Consider the following 23,055-nt stretch of genomic DNA (forward strand, 5'->3'; position numbering starts at 1 on the left):
GGCCTGGAAACCAGCCAGATCACTAAAATATGTTTGAGTCAATACAATCTTAGTTTGTCTGTACCTGAATAACTCTCCTTTTAGTTACGACAGGGCAATCAGGACCGGCTTACATCACAGACTGTCGTTTTATAATCCTTCACGAGCTCTCAGACCATCTACTACTGCTACAAATGTTTAATTTTATTATTTTATTTGTTTATTCACTGTTGTTTTATTGTATTGTATTTTAATTATATTTTGTGATTTGTGAATGTTTTGTGTGCATATTACTGACAGAAAAACCCCACTTACACTACACTACACATGAGTTTCAACACTTTTCTGTGGTCAGGTCCAAGTTTAAACTTTCAGTTTTCTGTTGGACATATTTTATGTATTTAATCTTTATTTTATTTATTTATTTAACCTTTGCTGCTGTCTGCGCTGGCTCCTTATTGTTGCCTGCTCCAGCCGGATTTCTGCATTAATTTACATTTTTTAAGAGTCTATTTTTTCATTCCTTTAGTTTATAAGAGGCAGATCTCTGTGAGCAGGAGCTTGCCGGGAAGCGAAGGTGTACGACAGCTTTAAAAACCACCAGAGAGCTTCATCATCATCATCATCGACATTGTAAATCTTTTTACTTTACCCAACGACACGGTCAGAATGGAGCATGCTCTATGGTGGAGACGGCACAGGAAGAAGAGAAAGAGGGAGATGACGGTTATCTGTTCAGTGAACCAATCAGCAATTACACAGTATCACGAGGACAGAGAGGAGGAGGAGAGGAGAACAGAGGAGAGGAGAGGAGAAGAGAGAAGAGGAGAGGAGAGGAGAAGGAAAAACAGGAGAGGAGAGGAGAGGAGAAGAGAAGAGAGGAGAGGAGAGGAGAGGGAAAGACAGGAGAAGAGAGGAGAGGAGAGGAGAAGAGAAGAGAGGAGAGGAGAGGAGAGGGAAAGACAGGAGAGGAGAGGAGAGGAGTAGAGAGGAATAGAGAGGAGTAGAGAGGAGAGGAGAGGAGAGGAGAGGAGAGGAGAGGAGAGGAGAGGAGATGAGAGGAGAGGAGAGGAGAGGGACTGGACAGGACAGGACAGGAGAGGAGAGGGAAAACCAGGAGAAGAGAGGAGAGGAGAGGGAAAGACATGAGAAGAGAGGAGAGGAGAGGGAAAGACAGGAGAAGAGAGGACAGGACAGAAGAGAGGAGGAGAGGTGAAGACAGGAGAGAAGAGGAGAGGAAAGAAAAGAGGGGATTCGAGGGAATGAGAGGGGTGGTGAGGACAGGAGAAGAGAGGAGAAGAGAGGGAAAGACAGGAGAAGAGAGGATAGGAGGGCAGGAGAGGACTAGAGAGGGGAAGGAGGGGAGGAGAGGAGAGGAGAGGAGAGGAGAGGAGAGGAGAGGAGAGGAGAGGGGAGGAGAGGAGAGGAGAGAAGAGGGGAGGGGAGGGCATAGGACGGCAGGAGAGGAGAGGGAAGGGGAGGATATGAGAGGGGAAGAGAAAGGAGGAGAGTGGATGAGAGGGGAGGATATGATATGGAAAAAGAGGAGAGGAGAGGAAAAGGGAGGTCACAAGGAGAATGGGGAGAGGAGAGGAGGAGATCAAAGGAGAAGAGATCAAACGAGAGGAGATCATAGGAGAAGAGAGGAGAGGAGAGGAGAGACAATAATCAGGGTAGGAAACTGATGCCACATAAATGTCACCATGTTATGAAACTTTAAGGATTATTCTGGTGTTTTTCTACATAAAGACGCATCGAAACCTTCAGAGTCCAAATCAGCTGAGAACTACAGACAGGAAGTGAGAAAATACTGATATATTAACTAAAACATGGCTGCTTTTGGTCCGATTTGGTTTGCTGTATATAAATATAGAACATCACCAGACTAATACTTTGAAACATTAAACCAACCATCTGTGTCCCACCCTGTGTTCAACTAGCTAGAGACAGACACACTGTGAATAAGACACACTGCTACAGCGGAGACAGATACCTGTCTGAAAACCAGGTTATCAAATGACGAGAGAAGAGACAGAGACAGAGACAGAGACAGAACAGTCAAATTAAATGTCTTCAGAGTCACACATGCAGATTTCAGATCAAAAACTGAGGGCAGCAAATTCAGGGTTAACGATAAAGATGCTTTTAGTGGTATGAACAGTGTGCTGAGATACGTCACGGCCCCAGCAGGTCCTCGACACGGGGGGAGGGGGGGTGTTACACTGTCTGTACGATACTCTCCGAAACAGGGACAATCAGGGACAATCAGACAGACATACAGATAGGAGGACAGACAAAAAGACAAACAAACAGAAGGGACGACAAACAGACACATAAAAAGAAAGACTAACTTACCTGTAGTGGAAGGGGGGGTGGGGGAGGAGGGGCATGTGGGAGGAGAACTCGCTCCAGAACCTGAATACACACAAAAACAATCAAACACCATCGATAACTGGCCCGATGAAACAAAACAATGGACTCGAAAACAACAAACTGCTTCTGAACAAACCAGCTAATCGACTGACTGATAACAAGCTGTCTAAATAAGACTTTACTTTATACTCGACTAGCCAGAAAAATATGAAACAAGCTTCAGACTCAAAGTAAAATCAAAGGGAGAGCAATAGAAGAAGACACATTATTATATAAATAAGGCGTAACACAAATATTTGAATCAACACTATATTATTATGTATTTTTGTAAATGTGATGTATGTCTTAAAAATGTCTTGTCTGGAATGTGAATGACCTCCCTAATAAAACATGAATTAATTAATTAAAAAAGAAAGTATTTAAGTAATTTAACACACTATCTGACTAATTAGAATAGACTTTATTGTCATTGCACAAAATTTGCTGTGCTGTGCCTGAATATAAAAAATAAAAATAGACTAATAAATACACAAACACACACATATACGCAATTATCCCAAATCAAAAAATATATTTAAAAATTTGAAATGCAGCTTGAAGCAGTTTTGCACAAGTTATCCCATTATTGCACATACTTAGCTAACCTGTCAGAGCAGTTTTGCTGTTTTAAATGCTAGTAAACTAACCAAATAACAACAATAATAACTATTCAGCTATCCAAAACAATATATAGCAGGCTTTATAGTGTTAAATTTGTCTACGGTAACAACAACAGTTACTTACCAGAGTTATTGTTGTTTCTAACAGAGACGTCTTCTTCATTTTCATAAGCAGACTGTCTGGACTTCTGCAAACACACACACACACACAACATTGTTTTAACCTCACTGTGACGTTACTTCACCACAGTAAAACATACATTATTTTGCTTCTTGTTTCATTTCTAATTAAAGCAAGTACTAGCACATTGCTTAAAAATGTGCTAGTTCTTGTATTTTTGCAGAGTTTAAGTCTGGCCCCTTTCTAGTACATAAACATCTGTAACCCCAGGCACACAATGCATGTAATTTTGAAAGCAGATTAAATAAGTTCCTGTGGAGGTTTAAATGGGTATCAAATTTAAGTGCCTTGTCATTTTAAGAAAGACGAAACACATTTCTTGAATCTTAGTCACAGAGTTACTGTTTAATTATAGCTGTAGTTGTTGAAGTTATTCTTGCTTGGCTACCTTTCTCGCCAAAATCTTCCTCCTCTTCTTCTCCTCCTCTGAGCCGTGGTGAGACTGAGCTCTGGTCAGCCTCCTGTGCTGGTGGAGCTTCAATCAAACAACAATACACAACATTATCCTCCGTACAATCGCAGACTTTACATTTAAAAGCTGAATAATGCAACATTATCATAAAACATCACAATATAACTGCATCTTCCTAAAGTGGACCAGGGACTGATCAATCTGATACACATGTGTAACAATCAATCAGGTGTTTGTACTAATAAGTGTTAACCTCAATGATCAAGAGCAGAAACATGATGCTTCTATTCCAAAGAGTCAGTATACAAGAACTCTGCACACTGCTTTTAAATTCAACACCATTTTTGAATTAGTACATAAAATTAACAACTGAAACTAACTACTTTTATTATAAATTAATCTGCTCATCTTGTTTTGTCAGAGCAACACTATAAAACCCAGTGATATGGAACGTACTATAATGTAAGACGAGGAAAAAAAACCAATTAACTCGTTTAAGAAGCTCAAACTGTCTGAAAAATGACATAAACAGCTAATCGATCATAGAAATAGAGCTGTAGAGCAAATAATCAATGAATCAACTTGTTTTTGTTCTATTTTGGTCCCCATAAAACATCAGATTATGAAATTATTTGATTCAATAAATGTCTTCAGTTTGCATAAATCTGCTTTTTCTACCTGTATCAGTACACTGAATGTGCATTTTTCAGACTTTATCATTTTAATATTTGCTGATATTGTAATTAAATGGTGAATAAACAAATCCGGCTTTAATCCAGTTACTGCAAATCCATACACATGATTAATCTGGGTTTTTTTTGGGACCCTTATAGTCAGGCTGACTCATTCAGGGATTGTTGTTTGCAGAACAGAAGCAGCAGTGAAAGATGGAGGCTGTGCGAGGACAGAGACGGAAATAAATGACGCTCCTCCTTTTTGTCACACCGGGTGAAATTCGATCTGACAGCAGCCACCACAGAAATGATTGAATGACTATGACCGGCTTGTTTGGCTCAGATACCTGCCAAACAAGCATTTATGTCTTTGTACTTCTAAAAGAAAAAGGTTTCAGTGCTGTCAGACGTTTCCCAGAGTCAGCATCTATCATTACAGGAAGTGCAGCTTAAAGTAATTACACACCGATGACAGTATTCATTTGTTGTGGTTGCAGCAGAGCTTACTGAACCTCCTCTCTGCAGCAAGTATTATTAAATTCACCTCATCTCGGAGGTCACTGACTTTAATTAAAAGGTATCTTGGGAAGGAAAACTGTTGATGTATCCTTGAACAGCAGACTGTAATGTCTCTAGTGGAGCTGTTCAGTGTTATGAAACAGATACAAAATAAAAAAATTATAAACGAGGGTAATGACGCACCACTCTCTGCTCCTCCTGCAGCCTCTTCTCCAGACTCTCCTTCGCCGTCTTCAGCGCCTCCTTTAGCCTGCTGGGAACCTGGATGGGGATTCACATAGTTGGCATTTTTAAATTCATCTTTGTTGTCTTATTGTTGTTTTTTTTATCACAACCGTGTCCGTGCATGTTCAAACTGTCAGAATTAATACCAAACAGAGCCTCTCACCTTGATCTGGAGTTTTTCTGAGTGTTGGAGCTGAACGTCACTGAACAGCCTGCAAAACACAAACTGTGACTCATCAGAAAAAAAGATGCTCTGATTCCTGCATCACACGTTGCTTCATTTTAAAGAGAATTTTATATACAAGAATCAGGTGATGTTGACATTTTTTGCTGACTTTCAGTTCTTAAGAGAAACCTTGTAACACCTATCTACCTGAAAACATACTATACCTACCTTTAACATACTATCAATAGATCAATTAATATTGGTCCCTGTCTATTTATTGTAACATAGGTATAGCATAAAGTCTAGACCTGCTGTGTGAAAAGTGCCTTGACATACCTTTTGTTGTACATATAAAGACTTTGATTGATAGGCTGAACACAAACTTTGGAAAATGCAATGAGAGCTTTAATGTGGATGATAAAGCATTTTCATATTGAGAGGACTAAGTGTGGATTCCTTAAACAGCATAATAATGTGTCACTGTCTCACTGCTCTGTTAGTGTCAATTTGGTATCTGTCATTTAAAATCTTAAGACAGAGGTGTTAAAAAAGAAAAGGAAAAAAAAAGGTGTGTGTCAGTGTGACTCACGGTGTCTGAATGAGCTGTGAAACTGTGGGCATCCCGCTCTTACAGGCCTCTGTGGACAGAATGGACTGCAGCACTGACACTAAACACACACATAGACACAAAATCAACAGATCACATTGGGACACTTTTGGACATTTCAGTAAACTTTATGTGATGTCAGTGTGTTGGTACATATTGTGTGTGTGTGTGTGTGTGTGTGTGTGTATACGGACCCACAGCGGTGTAGGGGACAGTGGAATACTGATCGACGGGGACGCTGTCTGGTGGTCGGCCGTATGTCATCTCGTAAAGTAAGTGTCCGAAGCAGAAGACGTCAATGCTCTCTGTTGACTGTCGACACACAAACACACAATATTTGTCTAATAAACTTTCAGATAACAAAGTATGTTTAGATATTTATGTATAATTTTTTCAGATGTTTTTCAAAGCAACACGGGCCAAGATAAAAAAAACAAAAAAACAAACTGAGTTAGATTTAGCCCCTCTCAGCTGTTTTGACATAATTTTATTAACAAGCACATCACTCTGGCCAATAAAAGCCATGTATGTCACATATGTCTAATTTTATTACTTAAGGTAACAGATTAATATACAATAAAATCAAAAAAATATTAGGAAAACATTTTTAGGAGTGTAATTTTGATATTCTTATCAAAAAGTTTATGTGAAGTTGTCTAAAACATAAACAACCACATATTATCCAGTCTAACCCAGGTCAGTGTTTACGTACATTGATCTTTCTGAGCTGGGTGAAGGCGGGTCGTAGCGCTGAGGGAATTCCCAGCATGCCGTTCTCCACATCCATTAGTCGACACACGCCTTCGTCCACGATAATGTTGGACGCGTGAAGGTGACCGTAAAACATACCGCCGTCGTAGAGGAGTTTGAGTGCCTGAAAACACACACACAACAAATGTTTCCAACTACTCTGTGTGTGTGTTTTTTGATTTCTCTGTGATAGTGTGTGTGTGTGTGTGTGTGTGTGTGTGTGTGTGTGTGTGTGTGTGTGTGTGTGTGTACCTCCAGTATCTGACGACCGTACAGTTTGATGTGCGGCAGTTCAAGACCCTGACTCTTCTTTGGGTTACAGTACTTCTTCAGGTAACCTTCTCGAGGTTTCACCTGAGAGAACGAGAGAGAGAGACAGAGAGAGATTGTTGGAGGTGAGCGAGAATAAAACTGAGTTGTCATCTGTCCCGAGGAGGATTATCAGCAGAGCTTTGTTTGCTCAGAGCTTCTTGTTCTCAGTTGTGTCACTTCAAAGCAGAGGAGTCCTCCAGTTAGCAGCTGCCTTATCAGTGATATCAGGCTGCCCCAGTTTTTGTCTGAAAGACTTTAACTGTTTAATATAGTGAGGAGCCTGAAGTCAAGTATCTTCTATCAATGATATTGGGTCTTACTGAATAAACACAATCTCATGATTAGTTTTGTGTAAAACACAAACGTCAAAACTGTGAATAAATGTGTATTTGTGTCAAACAGACTTTAGGACAACAGATTCCTTTAGACAGTCTGTTGTCCTGTCACTGGGCTAAACATAGGATGGGATGTGCACACAAACACCTCTTTGTTTGGCTATTTGAACTTCACAACAAGCATAGCAACGCATTTCATCGCCTCGCTAGTTCTCTCACACAGAAAAAAAACACATGTAAACACATGTACCTTACAGATGTGGTCTCTAAGAGAGCCTCTCTCACTGAACGGCCGGATGAGCAGAGCTGAAGACTCGCTGGTGCTGGAAAACACCAACGGACAGAGGTATGGAGTCTGGAGGAGGAGTGAAATGATGAAAGGAAGAGAGAGAGAGAGAGAGAGAGAGAGAGAGAGAGAGAGAGAGAGAGAGAGAGAGAGAGAGAGAGAGAGAGAGAGAGAGAGAGAGAGAGAAAGAGAAAGAGAGAGGGTGAAGGACAAAATGTAGGATTGTTCTTGTTGAAAAACAAAACAAAAATTAGCTACAAAAAATCCTGTATTTGGTAATACTATAGTTATACACACTACACCGCCATAAGTATGTGTATATTTGGGAATTCATCTGCTACTATGAGAGCCTCCACTCTGATTTTAGGCTTTGCTCCCATTCAGCCACAAGAGCATCAGTGAGGTTGAACACTGATGTTGGGTAAAAAGGCCTTCAGCATTACAGTTCATCCCAAAAGGTTGAATGGGATTAAATTCTTCCACACCAAACTGGGAAAACATTTCTTTATGGACCTGGTTTTGTGCCTGAGGGTGTTGTTGTTTTTTACTTTCTTTGAGGAGCACAGACACAGTTATTAACTTCAGTCCCACAGACTGTTTTTTGAAGAAAACACACAGATAACATAATGATACAACACAGAAATAAAAGATATAACTAGTAGAGTAGTTAATGTATGAAAAACATTTTACCCTCACTAAAATGGGCAGTATATATATTTCCTATCAAATATACTGTATTTACATCCAGTATATGTCCAGATTTATAATATTTTGATTGTAATAAGTACATTATTACAGAGGCACATATTTTCTCTACAAGTATCCATTTGTAATTGCAAGCTAGTTGTGGTATTCTCCATGAAATTTCCATTTTTCAGCCTTTCCCTCCATTGCTCCGGAGTTAGTGAATGGTGCTTTAATCAATTAACGTTGATCCTTTTATGGACCATTAGTACCAGAACTCTGAGCATGTTCATTTCCTTTTTATCCCTCATGTGAGTAATACATTTCCCTAAAATTATGCTAATTGGCTCACAGCCTACATTGTGCACAAGGGCATTGTGATGTTGAAATAGGAAAGGACCCAAATTGTTGCCACACAAGTTTAGACTATTGTCTAAAATATCACTGTACGCTGCAGCCGTGAGATTAGTCCTCACTGGAACAAAAGGGCCTGTATGGCCTCTAATGTACGGCCAGAAGTATGTGGACACTCCTGTCTACATCATATTGGTCATTTAACTCCTTCATATGTTGCGTACGTACAGAGAGGCCGGTTAGCAGCTTCATGGCTGACTGCAGGTCTTTGTCTGACAGGAACTTATCAGGACCCAGGTCCACCTACAAACAAACAGAAGAGAAGAGATTTAAATGTTTATTTGATCACAGAAAACTGTATTTAGTAGTGAACATAATTAAAATAATATATATTCGTTCCGGTACTGTACTCACCCAGCTAAGCAGATACCTCTCTTTGGGCTGTTCTTTATTTTTGATTAAAAAATATCTCTTCCTGATCCTCCAGCCTGAAAAATAAACAGCATACCACTTCAACTTTGCTGATAACACTGAATATTACTTAAATATGCTGCATTCTTTTCCTTAAAGGTTTACTTTAAAATGTATTGTATGTCTTATCTTATCTGTCAGGTTATATTTGTTTAAATCAGAGGGAGAAAAAAGGGTTTTTTTGAGGGAGTAAATGAAAAAAACCAGATCATATCATTTTGTTGGCTCAATGATAATAAAGAGACGTCAGCAGCTGAAGGAAAGTTTGACACAGTAGCAACAGCTTTCACATCAACACACCGTCTCCATGCTCGTCTTAAACGGAGAGCTGAAGACAACGGTTGACAATCTGTGTGTTTACATGCAATCTAATCAATCAATCTAAATCAATACTCAGTTTCTGCTGTCTCACACTGAACATGTTCCCAGTTAAAGGTACTGTTATGGTCACATGAACTGACTGGGAACTGAGTGTTTAAAAAGAGACCTTCACTAATGCTGGCATGCTATACACATACAGTACAGTATATACTTCACATATAATTAAAATATGAGTTATACAAAGACAAAGTTAGTATTCACATGTTCACATTCTCTTACCCATGTCTCTGAGGGGCTCCAGGACTTCCCACTTTGGGTCCGACCTGAAGAACATAGAGACCTGCTGCAGGGCGATCTCTGACAGAAAGAGAGAGAGAGAGAGAGAGTATACTTTAATAAACTTTACCTTAAAAACCAAGTCAATAATGCATTTTATTTTTTTCCAGGAAACACAGAGACAACACTTTCCTCCATCACTTTTTCTGAACTGAATATTTTTCAGTTTTACATGATTATCGTAGTAAACTTAACAGATTGATATCATAAGTGCTGTTTATTAGTCCCTTTGAGAACATCTGGCTCTGAGCTGACGTTGCTCCTGGCCTGTTTTTTCTGCACAGTGATCTGCTGCACTGTTCACTGCTAAATGATGTCACACAATAAAAGCAGAACCTCACATTTTATTAACATATCATGGGTGAGAGGTTTTGGCCACAAGACTTCCTCAGAGCATGAAACAGCGAGGTCATTGCCTTTATTGTCTTGATACTGTAAGTGACCTGCTGTTGAACACTATTCAAGGTCTTAGCATAGCTGGCAGCCAAAACACATCAGCAAGGATACTTTAATAAAATATGACGCTCCGCAGAATTTAACTGTGGTTTCATATAATTCAGGGTTATTATCCATTACAAATAAAATTATGTCTTGGTGTGGTTTTTGTGGTTGTCATGTTCTCAGAGTGAGTTTTTATGGTCAAACTAGAAATATGGCCTCATGGCTGTATGACTCCACCAACCAATTCAATTTGCAGTTTACATCCATGTCTGTCTGGTCTCATAAAATATTAGTAGTGAAGACTTGTTTGGCCAATAAAGCTGATTCTAACAGAACAAAGTTGAAGTCATGACAGTAAACAAAGCTTCAGATTTGGATGTTGCTGCAAAGAAGCTACAAATGCTAGAAAGTGGACTCAACCCAACAGCACAGAAGCTCTAAACAATCATCACAGTTTCAAGGTGGACACCCAAAATTACTGTCATCAATTCAGTATCTGACCAAATGTTAAAAATATGGTCACAATCTCCCCTTCTGTTCATGACCAGAAAAATGTTTTATGCTGAACATTATGTTATTAAGTCACAGCGAAGTTGACCTTTGACCCTTTGGATATAAAATGTCATCACATCATTTTATCCGATTGGACATTTGTGTGAAACTTTATCATAATTAGTGTATCAATTCTTGAGTTATGGCCAAAAACGTTTGGTTTTATGAGGTCATAGTGAAGTTTGACCTTTGACCTTTGTCTTTTGAGTCCAAATAGATATTTGTGCCAAATTTGAAGAAATTCCCTCGAGGCTTACCAAAGATATTACTTTCAGGAGAATGAGATCGACGGACAGACAGACGACCCGAAAACATAATTCCTACAGCCAAGGTTTTCACCGACACAGAGGCATAAAAATCATCTCTGCCACAGCGTCTCTTTAGAAACTTTCATACTAAACATATCAAACTTCTTTCATTTACTTTTGGGTCTACAAAATGCACTGAACCCAAATGACAATATGTTAAAGTGAAAACACGTATTTCCAACATGGTCCCTTTAAACACTGATGACGCTATAAAATCTATAAATCTATAAAATCTATAAAAACACACTGAAAGTAATCCATCAGTCACAGAGAGGGAACAAACCTGTGTAGTTGGCTGAGTAGTTGTTGGGGTCGAGGAACTTCTTGACATGCAGGGAACTGCAGAGCATGGGATGCTGGGTAATGGAGTCCAGATAGTTCTGCAGCCCTCTCTGCCTCTCTGCTATGAACTCTCTGTCCATGTTTCCGATCAGCTTCTTCGGAGGAAGAGGGAGAGCGATGCCGCACACCTAAACAGAGAGAAAACTGTTCATACACTTTCATGTTCAGTTCGTCCTTTTCTGTGTGTTTCAACAATGTTTTTACAAAGAAAGAAAAAACAACTGGAAACTCTTCACAGACAGACTCTTGGTAGGTTTCCCGTAGCTCTGCTGAATGTTGACTGAGGATCAGGAGCTGCTGGGAGGTCGGGGTCACTGTGAGACCCCGACAGGAAATGAGCAGGCAAAACCTCAGCAGAAAAACTGCTAACATCCTGTTATCCATGAATGATCGGACATAAGGAGGATCACAATCAGGACAGTCGGACATACACCTTGGGGATCCTCCTCAGTCCCAAAAGCAAAGCATGCTCATAGATCAGGACAGGCTAGTAGCACTGAATTAGTGCACGTGACTGATTGATCGTCAACAAATATGGGGCTTTGCTGTTTCATTTTACTGCAGCATGTGTTATCATTGCCCATTGTAGCCTTATTCCTGAGCTTAAAGGTTACAGTTTTCAATCTTAAACTCTTGCCGGGCAGATATTAGCAAGTATTTTTCAATGGAAACGTCTTTGACAGCAAAAGAAAAAAATCTTTAGAGGTTCCACAAGGGAGCTGCTTGGATGTGGAAAGTGACGGGCCTCCAAATAAAAAACAGATGAGAAGGTGATCTGTTTTCCACACCTCAATGTCCACAGCTATTTCTTTCCCTGTTACTTAATTATAATATAACCTGGTGTTAATATATATCGTAGCAAAATATTGATAGCAGATCTAAAAAATTAATCACAATATGAGCTATTTATTTTAATATCTTGTAATCAATTACCTAAAATTCACTTTACTGCTCACCATTTTCTAATGAGACCAACATCAGTTTTTTAATGGTGCCTCCAAATGAGTCGTGTCTACCTCGTTCATAAGGAGATTACAAATGAACGTCCAACTAGTATTTCTGATGTTGTGGTTGCTTTGAATTCATTGTCAGAGCACATGAATGTTAGTTAGAGTGTTATTTAAAAATGTTCTGTACTTGTCAAACATTTTTGGATACTACACTTTGAGAAATATAAATGTTTCTCTATAACACTAACAGCTTTCTCAAACATACAAAGTGTAGAAGAACTTTGTTTAAATAAAATAGTCTAAAACTGTCTGTATGGTTTTTAACACTTGACGCTTCAAAATAAAACACTGGATAGAAAACCAGATAACACAAAATTATTCATTTTCATTTTGGAAAAAAGATAGGTTGTTTTTGTTGTATGTCGCCTAGCAACAACGCTCTCTGATCCCACAAAAAACCCCACTCTTTTTTGTGTGTCAGACATTGAAAGGCATGAAAAGAGGCTGTGATTTTTTTCTGTTTCATCTTTCATCAGCAGCTCAAATTCATGTCAGTTACAAAACATCTCTTTTGTCCGCACTTTGTAACTTTGTTAAGAAAAGCTATATAAATAAATAAAGCTTATAATCTCAAAATGTTCAGAGAATAATAAGTTTCTCTGTCCGTCTGAAAACGTCCCACAACACAATACAACATTCACTGTTGGTGTCTGATGTGACTGAAACGTTTAAAACTCACCATCAGGTTGCTGTTGAGAACATCGAAGTCACTGTAACGCCGAATCACCTGCAACACACACACACACACACAAACACACACACACACACACCAGTTAATGACAAAAAGGACTGCGATTGTTCAGTTTATCTCCTCACACAGCCTTTCACTGGTCAACATTTCGGCCAAAAACAAACACCTGAGGTTGATGCATTTACCTGCCAGCTGTTCTCTGAAGAAACGCCCCTCTGGACTCGGATGATGTACTCCTGAAAGACAGAGAGAACACGGCCATTAAAACATTTAGATGAAGCTATGTTAAATAAATAAAATGTATAAAAATGAAAATTGATGAGAAAAAGGACAAAATTCAAATAAATTCGCAGTTTAATGAAAAACAGTTTTATTGATGACAGAAGATTTAAAATAAAGTTGTAGTTTTATGAGATAAAAGTAATCATTAAATGAAGTTGTAATTTTATGAAATTATGCAATATTAAAGATGGTTATAATTATATAAGGTAAGATTTATATAAGAATTTTAAAGTTGAAATTTTCTGAAATTTTTTTTGCAACATTATGATTTTATAAAGCTGAAATAGATGAAGATAAATACAGAGAAAATGCTGTAATATTATGAGAATACATTTTTACTTGAATTTAGATGTCATATTACTTAAAAAGTGTCAGTTATAGGGGAAGGGAAGTGAAGAGCAGTAACTGTATGTGATGAGATCCATCCCAACGAACATTAAAGAACGTTAAAGTATTTATTCTCATTAAATTGTGACGCTTTTTCATGTAAAATGATCATGTTATATTGTGACTTTGCTCAAAATCCTATCCATATTCTTAGTGTGAAATGTTATTTTCTCAAAATATTACAAAACCTGATATTTCAATTTTTAAACAAACTCTCAAAACCAGACTGTTGTCCATAAAACACACATTACTACTTTAACTAACAAACTGAGTTCCCATTCAGTCACAATCACAAGCAAAGCCACACTCCTGATGTTCAGGATAAACAAACACCACAAATAAATCAAAAAACTAAAAATAATGTAACGTTTAACACATGGTAAACAAAACTATTAGTCACATAAAGTTTGTCCTGATGGTGGCACCATAGTTCAGCTCACACTGAACCTAAAATTAAACACATTTACATTTCGGACGTGTTTACTTTCTGTTTCATTTCCTAAAAAGTGGTTCAGTTCAGTTACGGCCGAGACACTGTGTAAAGAAAATTATGTAAATTATGAGAACAGGAACTAAGCTGTAAACATGGATTTTTTCCTTTAGTCTAATCCTCTCAGTACTTTCCTCAGTCGAAGTCCTGCAGACAGATTCAGCTCGAGTTTCTGTTGTAATCCAGCTTTTATTCGTATGAGCTGAGTGGCTTCACAAAACAACCACGACTGACACCACTTCCTGTTTTACTTCTTTTCTTTTAGCCTCAGTAACTTAACCGTCGAAAAAATGTGATTTAAAACAAGAAATGCAAAAAAAAAATCCCCCTACAACTCCCACTGACTTTTCCCCCCCAGTTTGTGTGTTTTACGTCAATGATTTCCTTCCACCCACTCTTTCCTCCTAATGTATTCTTTTTCTACATTTTAGCTGTAACTTATGTTGTCTTAAAAGTTTCACAACCACTCTTTTGGACCTCCAGTCACCTGCTCTTAGTCTATAAAGCTGGTGACCTTTAAACTGCACCGGTCTCATGTTTGTGGGGAGCTGTTAAAAAACTCACATATTACATAAAATTGGGACGCAGCAACATATCAGATCGACCTTATTAAGTAGATTAGGGGTTATCAGCCAGATGTGATTGATCCACATTAACCTGTTAATCCCCTGCCCTCTAGAAATGGTTATTCTAACTAACAAATTGAGCTTCTTCTGAACTAAAACAGTGTGTCATGTGACTGTGTTCTTGATTGAGTTAATCATGCAGGGACGGTTTTGCCCCTGCTGTTGATGGCTCTAGTGATTAACAGGTTAAATACAGTCTGCTTATTTAAAGGCATCATTTTGTGTTTGTGTTTCCTTTATTAAGTCACACTGATCGCTCTAATCTCTGACCTCGAGTTAACATGTAAGTGACCCCACGATAAGGTCGACACAGTGAGGTATTCTGATTTTAAATTGGAGGGGAAAAAGAGAGCACGGCTGTCACATTGGTACCTATTAAATAAGATAAAATAAGATATTCCGTTATTAGTCCCACTGTGGGGGCAGCAGCAAGTGGATAGCAGAAAATAGAAAGAAATAAAAAAAGAATAATGAACAATAAATAATAAGTAAGTACACAAGCAATGAAAAGGACAATGGTAGTAAAAAAAATATATAGTAAAGAAAAATTATGTACAAGAATAATATTGGTGGTGAATGATAAGATACCTGACTTTTATATTGGTATTGCATAGGTTTTACTGTAAGTAAATAAATATAGATATATGTAAATATATAAATATAAATATATAAAAATGTATAAAAATATATATTTGATCAATCATAAGTATTTGTCTCATCTTGCAATGTTTACATGTGTTTCTAGATTTTAGGCCAACTCACACCTGACCAGAGACAACAGATGAAAACTAGTCTTTGGACTAATTCTGGCATATTTACAGCAATATGTATTAACATGCACTGTCCCTGGCAAATACACTAATTTTTTATTTGTTAAATCTGATTTTTTTTATACATTATTTTGTTATTTTACTAACAACATAAACCACACAAGGTTGAACAAGGTGATTATGTAGCGCTGGTTTTTTTAGGAGTTTTTAGTCAAATGTCAGATATCAGTGAGTCTGAATAAGGTTATTTTTCTTGCTTCTGTAACAGAAACTGGAACATCCCTGTGTTTCAATTTCACCACGGTCTGTATCAATGCAGCATTGTGTTTAATTAATGCCACTGTCAATGAACAGATGGAGAACTGACTCACTTCTCCATCTGTTCATTGTCCTACTATTTATGGAGCCCTTTGGACTTTCTGTGGTTTCCTGAAAGTGACTTGTAATTTAGTGACTGAGTAGGAAATGACTAGTGCTTCATTCAGAGGCTTCAAAACAAACGTCATGAACACAGTGTTACAGTATGTAAGAGGGCCTGTCCTCCTCACAGGGCTGCATTCAGTCTGGAGCTGCTTACATGTTGTGAAACTGGAAAGTCATCTGACAGATTCAGTATCAGTAAGCAAATCAGCAATAATAATCATGTGCTGAATTACAGGAAATCTGCTGCAGCTTTGGTTTACTTTCAGAGAGGCATAACACAATTAAACACTAAAAAAAGGATATAAATAGAAACATAAATCTATCCATCAGTGTTGGTCTCTGTTTCACAATATCAACAACACCAACGATGCATGCATGCTAAGCTAAGAGGCTAACTCAGCTGATCCGAGCCGGGCTGTCAACAATAACAACGCAGTGCGCCCATTATCGGACAGGACACAGCACGGCAGCCACCGCTTTTATCTGCCTCATATAATTTGATGTGGTCACGACAGTCACATTGTTTAAACCACACAAGTCCAAAGGTCACAGTAAATAAAGATGATCAAAGACTTATTATGACGTTGTGAAATGTGTTGTGCCAAAATCTCCGTTTACAATCCGGTTATTTGTTGGGTTTTTTTGTGGATTTAAGCCTCCACTTCTTAGTAATGACAACACTTTTAAACACATTAACATATATGTGCACTCTTTTTAATTTGGCACAGATGTCATACAGAAATCGGTGCGTTTTTCTCAATTAAATCAACATTTCTAATTGGCTCAGAAAGTGGGAGGAAATATCTTTAAATATACATTTTTTTATTTTTACAAATTTAAAAAAAACACACCTTACAGCTTGTTTTAGATGGTGGTATATTTGTTGAAAGGCTCAATAAACACACTAAACGTTTAAACACATTAACACATGTGCACTCTCTCTTTTTAATTCGGCACAGATATCATACAGACATCGGTGCGTTTTTCCCAATTAAATCAACATTTCTAATTGGGTCAGCAAGCAGAAAGTAGGAGGAAATATCTTTAAATACACATATTTGGTGTAAGGCTGTATGAGGAATGTTGAAATAAACCTTTTCTAATTTTAAAAACACCCTTACATCTTGTTTTAGATGGTGGTATTTATTGCAAGGCTCAATAAACACGCACAACTTTTAAATGGGATTTCGCTTTTACGCAATAACAGCAGTCAGTGGATCAACGCGGCTTTAAACACACGCAAGCTCAGTCAGTCAGTCTGCGTGTCAATGCACTGTGTAAAAAAAACAACAAAAAAGAAATCCCTTTATATCAGCAGTTTGTTGAAGAGCTTCCAGGAAATTGCTTAATCAGAGACAGCACTACGGAGCCACAGTCAGCTGCTGGAGCCGAGCTGTCCGATAATGGAGTCACTACGCAACTTAAATGGCCTATATCACGTCAAAAATACATTATCAGGGATGAAAGTGCTGTTTTTACATTTATACAGACTTTCAAGGTTAAATTATATTGTGGTTTTTCTAACAACTCATATAAAAGATGTCAAATTAAGCTTCTACAGCCTTGTCCGATAATGGAGTCACGGTGCCACTACAATGACCTATATCAAGTTAGAAATACATTTTTAGGGATGAAAGTGCTGTCTTTAAACCTCTATAAACTTACATGATTAAATTGTATTTGTGGTTTTTCTAACAACTCATTTAAAATATGTCAAATTAAGCTTTCTACAGCCATGTCCGATAATGGAACTGGTGACATGACAGACTTTTTAAAATCCACTTTGCTGTATTTTAACACCACCAGCAGCAGCAGGAGTTTGTCTCTCTGCAGTCAAACACAGCCCCGGTGTCACAGTGTGTAACTCCCGGGTGAGGTTAACGGGTTACCGGGAGGAGAACGGACGTCCATCCCCGGTAAACACTCACCGTGTGGGACTGCAGGTTCTGGCTGGTTTCGATCACCGCCGTCAGCGGGACGGTGTCGTCCAGCAGCAGCCTGCCGGGGGTCTGCTTCTCCAGGAAGGACATCCCGGGGAGAAATCACGTCTGGATTATCTGATGTGATCCGTGTGTTGTTGCTGAAACCTGCCGAGGAGGAGCTCCTGTGAGCGGCAGCGGAGGAGCAGCAGCAGCCCGGGATGAGCGGACTAGCCTTTAGCTTAGCTTCTCCGTAACCAGGAAACGGAGCTTCGATCAAACGTCATCACGCTGCTTTTGTCATTCTAAACTGAAAGGTTACGGCATTACGTAAAAGTGCGTCATTACCCCCTGCTGGTTTGGAGGATACACTTAAGACTGATGTTTTGTCACAATATTGGAAGAATGTAAACGATTTAATGGAAATATACAGTACTGTGCAGAAATCTTAGGCCACCACCATCATACAAACAGAAAATACAGGAACTATGTACACAAAATTAAACGTTAAAATTAAACTTTGTGTACATATTTCCTGTATTTTCTGTTCGTATGATGGTGGTGGCCTAAGACTTTTGCACAGTACTGTATATATGGTAATATATATATATAGAATTTAACAAAAAAAAGTATATTTTAAGATCTGTATCTATTAATTATTTTTTTTTTTTTTACTATGTGCAATGCAATACACTCATTTATCTATTATCATATGCTTAAGCTTCCAAGATGGACGAGTGAAAGTCATACTTTTGTCCCTACTTTTCATGCTGTATTGAGGATGTTAAAGTACAAATTTATGGTTTGGTTAAATTAATTAAAAACGTATGTGGAATATAATGTATATTGTATTTTAATTTATTCTCTCTCATTTTATACTCTCACTGGAACTTGATCTTGAAGAAGTCAAATCTCACCACCTTCAAATGTTGTCATCTGCTTGTGTTGCTGTAAATTGTGGCAATAAAAGCTCTTTAAATCTCGAGGAGAAGCTTTCAACCTCTTCTCATGGCTTCAGCAGATCGAGCTTTGGAACCATCAAAGAGTTTTGTTTTCAAGACCAAACCTTGCAAAATATGCAATAATATAATATAAAAAACTAAATTAAATATTTTTTAATCTTATACTAAATTCCAGATAATCTGTTGTCTGTATAGCTTGTATATTTCAGTCCAATAAAGAAACCCTACAAACATTTGCTCAGGTACTGCAGTGTAAGCAATGTGTTATATACTTGAATTATTTCTTGGTAAACAACATTTTCTCTCGATGATTCCCATCTGGTATCGAGGAAAAAGACCTCAGTGCTTTCACCTACTGAGGTGATCCGCAGAAGCAAAGGATTGAACATCCTGGTTTCACAACTGTATAATAGAAACCTGAGTGATCCCACATCGAGGTGGAGAGAAACGAAAGTAAACTAACAACAACAAATATGAGGAAAAGACAGTGAACTGAACTTAGACGATGACAGACTTTGTTAAAGAAATAAGTCGTCCAGAGTTTTTATTCTACACAAAATATTTTACATGTTTAACAAAATACAGAGCTGATCAGAGAGCTTAAACATGCTAAACAATAAATTATCAACTGACTGACACTCTCTGGTCTCTCTGGTAACCGATCTCACCATGAGCACGTTGTCGCCGTCGCAGTTCAAATACATGATCAATAATCAAGCAAAAATAACAGCATGGAGAGTATGACACAGAGCTTCATGATGCAACAGCTCAGGTCCTCTGATCAGTCTATTGTCAAGGTCCTGAACTCCGACCTCTTCACCTCCTCACCCCTTTCGCTGCTGGTCCTCGGGCATCATCACCATCACCTCCCCTTCCATCACCACCTTGTCCTTGACTGAGCAAGTGACGGCGATGAAGGCGAACGACATCTTGATCTTACGGACTTCGGCTTCAGCGAGCACCTCCTCGCCGATGTAGAGCGGCGCCGGGAAGCGGAGCTCCTGGTAGAGGAAGACGCAGCCACGGCCGGGCATCTTGGTGCCGAGCACGGCGGAGATCAGGCCGTTGATGAGGACACCGTGGACGATGGGCGTCTCGAAGGAGGTGGTGCTGGCGTAGGTCGGGTCCAGGTGGAGGGGGTTGGTGTCGCCCGTCAGCTCGGCGAACAGCTCGACGTCGAGGGTGGAGAACGCTTTGGTGATGGAGGCATGCTGGCCTACGTGCAGCAGGCGGCAGAGAGGAGCTGCTGCGATAGTGGAGGAGCACAGCCGAGGTTTACTAAATACTTTACCCCATATGTAACTCATCCTGACGAAGACGACGCTCCGGCTTCAGTCCAGCTGCAGATCTCGACTGTTTCCTGTCAGTGCGAGCAGGAACGGAGACACCTGAGGACGACACCGGAGAAATCCGTCAGCCTGAGCAGCATGGAAATGTTTTTATTAAATCTTATATTTATTTAATTTAGCTAATTTCTCTAATATTTAAATTCCACATTCATTTAGATTAAGGTTTTCTTCTTCTGTGGATAACTACAGACTATCTGTACATGAGTCGTTCAACTGACCTGGAACTTTAAATTTGATTTGTAGCTCAGAGAAAATTGGCATATTAGATCAATTCTACTCCTCTGTGCCACTAAAGAAAAAATAATTTTGTACGAGCTGAAGTAAAGTCTGCTGACCTGCAGCACTCTGAAGGCACAGGCCTGGTTCTGGTAGAAGCCCAGCAGAGTCAGGGAGCTCCAAAGCTTCACTAAACCCCTGAAAAACAAACACAGAAATTAAACATCTAGTTTATTTCAATTAGTTACCAGAAATGTTTCCTTTTAATCATAAGAGTGATACAGAAGAGAAATGTCTTTGTTTTTTCACCTGCTGCTGACACGCAAAAAAGCAGTGAGAGTGTCTTCATCGTATTTCAACAGGTCGAAGGACAACGCTGCTCCCACCTGAGAAAATATGAACACAGACATGAATAAAAAGACACTTTGCTTCTGTGTGAGAGTCGTTTTTTTGATTAATCGATTTATTCTTACATCTATAAAATGTTCGAAAATAGTATTTTTAAAAAAGGCATGGAAATCGAACTCTCGACTCCAGTCTTGTAATTGATCTCACCTCCCCGTACAGGCTCTTCAGGCCTGTGATGATGAACTGCTTCAGTTCAATTGCAGTCAGTCTTGTAGATTCATCCTCCAGCACACTACACACACACACACACACAATTCAGATATCAGGGATAACTTCAAATTTACATTAAATTATTTCAACATGAACACCATAATATCAAAATGAAAACTTTTTGATGATAAAAACATGGTGAATAATAGCACACCTACTTCTTCTTAAAAGTAAACACAGCATTATAAACATCAGTGACTTACAGGCTGACTTTCATGTAGTTGTACGGTGAAGCGTTCTTCGACACAACCCGTTTGAAAACAGCAGGTTCGTCCTTCTTGTTGTCGGATTTCATTCTATTAAATCATCGGTGAATCAGACTCCCTCAGGTGACAAGCGGACGCTAATTTCAAGGTCACAAACAAACTGCTGACAGTAAAAAAACAGACAACAACTCAGTTAAAGATGATTTAATAATCCTACAACAAGAAGTGTGTGTGACATTTTTTAGAGAAGTTGATCGCGGTTCATGCGCTGTAGAGCCCAACTGATAAATCGGTCAACCAATATTGGCCTATCACAGATATATCAGTATTGGTGTTTATGCTGTCCAAGATGTGCCAATATTTTTTTAAAGATATATAGGCCACATCATTTTATGTATATTTAATCCTTTTTCATAATTCAAGTTTTATATATACATATTAAATTCCCAGTGAAGTTTACTGTTTCAGTACACTACTTATTCTTAAACTGTAGAATATCATGCCTCCATTAAATATCTTCAATTCTGTATATATATATAAGACTATCATATCAGTATATAAATATTGGAATTTGGTATTTCCTAATATCGGTATTGGCATCAGTCCCAAAAGTCCAATATCAATAGAGCTCTAATGCTCTGTAACAACAATCATTTCATAAACTGTGTAAGACAAAATAATTAGAAGAAGTGATTTTCAGTATAGACTAATTTCTTCTTACATTGATTCTTGCTAGTAAGTTTTAAACAAATCTTATTTTATTATATTAAATCCAAGCATAAATCCATTGCACAAACAATAAAATTTGATATGGATCACTTTGATTAGTTATATTTGTTAATTATGGACATGGTGCATAGTGAGCAATCTTTCTAAATGACCTTAAACCTAGTTTGACATTTCTTTACTGGAATTTCTTCTTATTTATTGGTACTTACTTATTGATAATGACATGTGCAATAAGCTTCTAACATCTAAGACACTGGCCTGTCTCATTTAGCTCCACTATTATTATTGTTGTCCAGACACTATAAAACACGTGAATGAGCCACACTGCTGCACAGGGCGATACGTTTCTTTAACTCCATGAACACACACACACACACACACACACACACACACACACACACACACACACACACACACACACACACACACATACACACACACACACACACACACACACACACACACACACACACACAGTAATGTATTTTGACTCACACACACTAACCTGCAACTGGAAATACTCACTATAGCACATGAAGAGTACAAACTTTGTTGTAACCTAACATGTAAATTATGAACACCAGACTACAGCTGATAACTTACTGTTAAATGTCTAATACGCCTTTTATTTGCAGCCTAAACACGTATAAACTTAAATAAATTAAAATAAACTTCACACCTGCTGTTTGTGCAACCTGAAGCTAAAAACTAGCCAACAGAGAGGTCAAACTGTAGCTAAGTGAACTAGCTAACCTGAAGCTCGTCGCTGACACACTAACATTTAAACACAGCTAACAGAATAATGACCTATCGCTTGTTATTGTTGTAATATTCAACAATAAGAGGAGTATTTTCAGCCTTTTACTCACCAGCTGCAGCAGCGTGGAGACAGCAGCGTGTTTACAAGCTGCACTCAACGTTCTGAGAGCTATCGGCCATGGAAACTGCGCATGCGCGGTCATCTCAGGTTTTACAAAGATGTGTAAAATAGTAAGATGGATCACTCTGTCTCAAAATAGTTACACCCTCTGTCATGTGTTTGTTTAAATGTAAATCTCAGGAACATCACGTGTATATAATCTCTGCTTCT

At 38.5% G+C, this 23,055-nt stretch overlaps 3 protein-coding genes across 4 annotated transcripts in view; all 3 read right to left on the bottom strand.

Moving 5' to 3' along the window:
- Positions 1-18,098, bottom strand: part of pxk (PX domain containing serine/threonine kinase) — a 28,191-nt gene extending 10,093 nt beyond the window's left edge. The window contains exons 1-17 of the mRNA XM_062444256.1: positions 17,895-18,098; positions 13,174-13,224; positions 12,977-13,024; positions 11,229-11,415; positions 9,588-9,665; positions 8,931-9,004; positions 8,745-8,819; positions 7,443-7,547; positions 6,798-6,899; positions 6,508-6,669; positions 5,990-6,107; positions 5,778-5,856; positions 5,186-5,234; positions 4,981-5,058; positions 3,581-3,667; positions 3,136-3,199; positions 2,335-2,394 (exon numbers count right to left, since the gene is read on the bottom strand). Of these exons, the coding sequence (XP_062300240.1) occupies positions 2,335-2,394; positions 3,136-3,199; positions 3,581-3,667; positions 4,981-5,058; positions 5,186-5,234; positions 5,778-5,856; positions 5,990-6,107; positions 6,508-6,669; positions 6,798-6,899; positions 7,443-7,547; positions 8,745-8,819; positions 8,931-9,004; positions 9,588-9,665; positions 11,229-11,415; positions 12,977-13,024; positions 13,174-13,224; positions 17,895-17,996 (1,519 nt within the window). The 5' untranslated portion in view covers positions 17,997-18,098. The remainder of the gene's footprint in view (positions 1-2,334; positions 2,395-3,135; positions 3,200-3,580; positions 3,668-4,980; positions 5,059-5,185; positions 5,235-5,777; positions 5,857-5,989; positions 6,108-6,507; positions 6,670-6,797; positions 6,900-7,442; positions 7,548-8,744; positions 8,820-8,930; positions 9,005-9,587; positions 9,666-11,228; positions 11,416-12,976; positions 13,025-13,173; positions 13,225-17,894) is intronic.
- A 1,262-nt stretch (positions 18,099-19,360) lies between these two features.
- LOC133977466 (hydroxyacyl-thioester dehydratase type 2, mitochondrial-like) lies at positions 19,361-20,154 on the bottom strand. Its single transcript, XM_062415642.1, has one exon. It carries the CDS (start codon positions 20,152-20,154, stop codon positions 19,672-19,674), a length of 483 nt encoding a protein of 160 aa, XP_062271626.1. The 3' UTR covers positions 19,361-19,671.
- rpp14 (ribonuclease P/MRP 14 subunit) lies at positions 20,100-22,920 on the bottom strand. Of its 2 annotated transcripts, none has more exons than XM_062415643.1 (6): positions 22,835-22,920; positions 21,234-21,399; positions 20,968-21,052; positions 20,722-20,798; positions 20,532-20,610; positions 20,100-20,235 (listed from the first exon to the last, which is right to left on the bottom strand). In XM_062415643.1, the coding sequence occupies exons 2-6, from the start codon at positions 21,323-21,325 to the stop codon at positions 20,179-20,181; spliced, it is 390 nt and encodes a 129-aa protein (XP_062271627.1). In that variant the 5' UTR covers positions 21,326-21,399; positions 22,835-22,920; the 3' UTR covers positions 20,100-20,178. The 2 variants fall into 2 exon arrangements, with proteins under 2 accessions (XP_062271627.1, XP_062271628.1); XM_062415644.1 differs by having other exon boundaries at positions 21,234-21,396; positions 22,835-22,914.
- Positions 22,921-23,055: the final 135 nt, after the last annotated feature.

The sequence above is a fragment of the Scomber scombrus genome, chromosome 3 (assembly GCF_963691925.1).
Source record: "Scomber scombrus chromosome 3, fScoSco1.1, whole genome shotgun sequence".
Classification (NCBI taxonomy): domain Eukaryota; kingdom Metazoa; phylum Chordata; class Actinopteri; order Scombriformes; family Scombridae; genus Scomber; species Scomber scombrus.

Coding starts and splice junctions, on each gene's coding strand:
- rpp14 (XM_062415643.1), bottom strand. CDS start 21,325: ATGAAATCCGACAACAAGAAGGACGAACCTGCTGTTTTCAAACGGGTT. Junction 21,053..21,233: donor AACTACATGAAAGTCAGCCT/GTAAGTCACTGA, acceptor GTGTGTGTGTAG/TGTGCTGGAGGATGAATCTA. Junction 20,236..20,531: donor GTGCCTTCAGAGTGCTGCAG/GTCAGCAGACTT, acceptor TGTCGTCCTCAG/GTGTCTCCGTTCCTGCTCGC.
- LOC133977466 (XM_062415642.1), bottom strand. CDS start 20,154: ATGAGTTACATATGGGGTAAAGTATTTAGTAAACCTCGGCTGTGCTCC.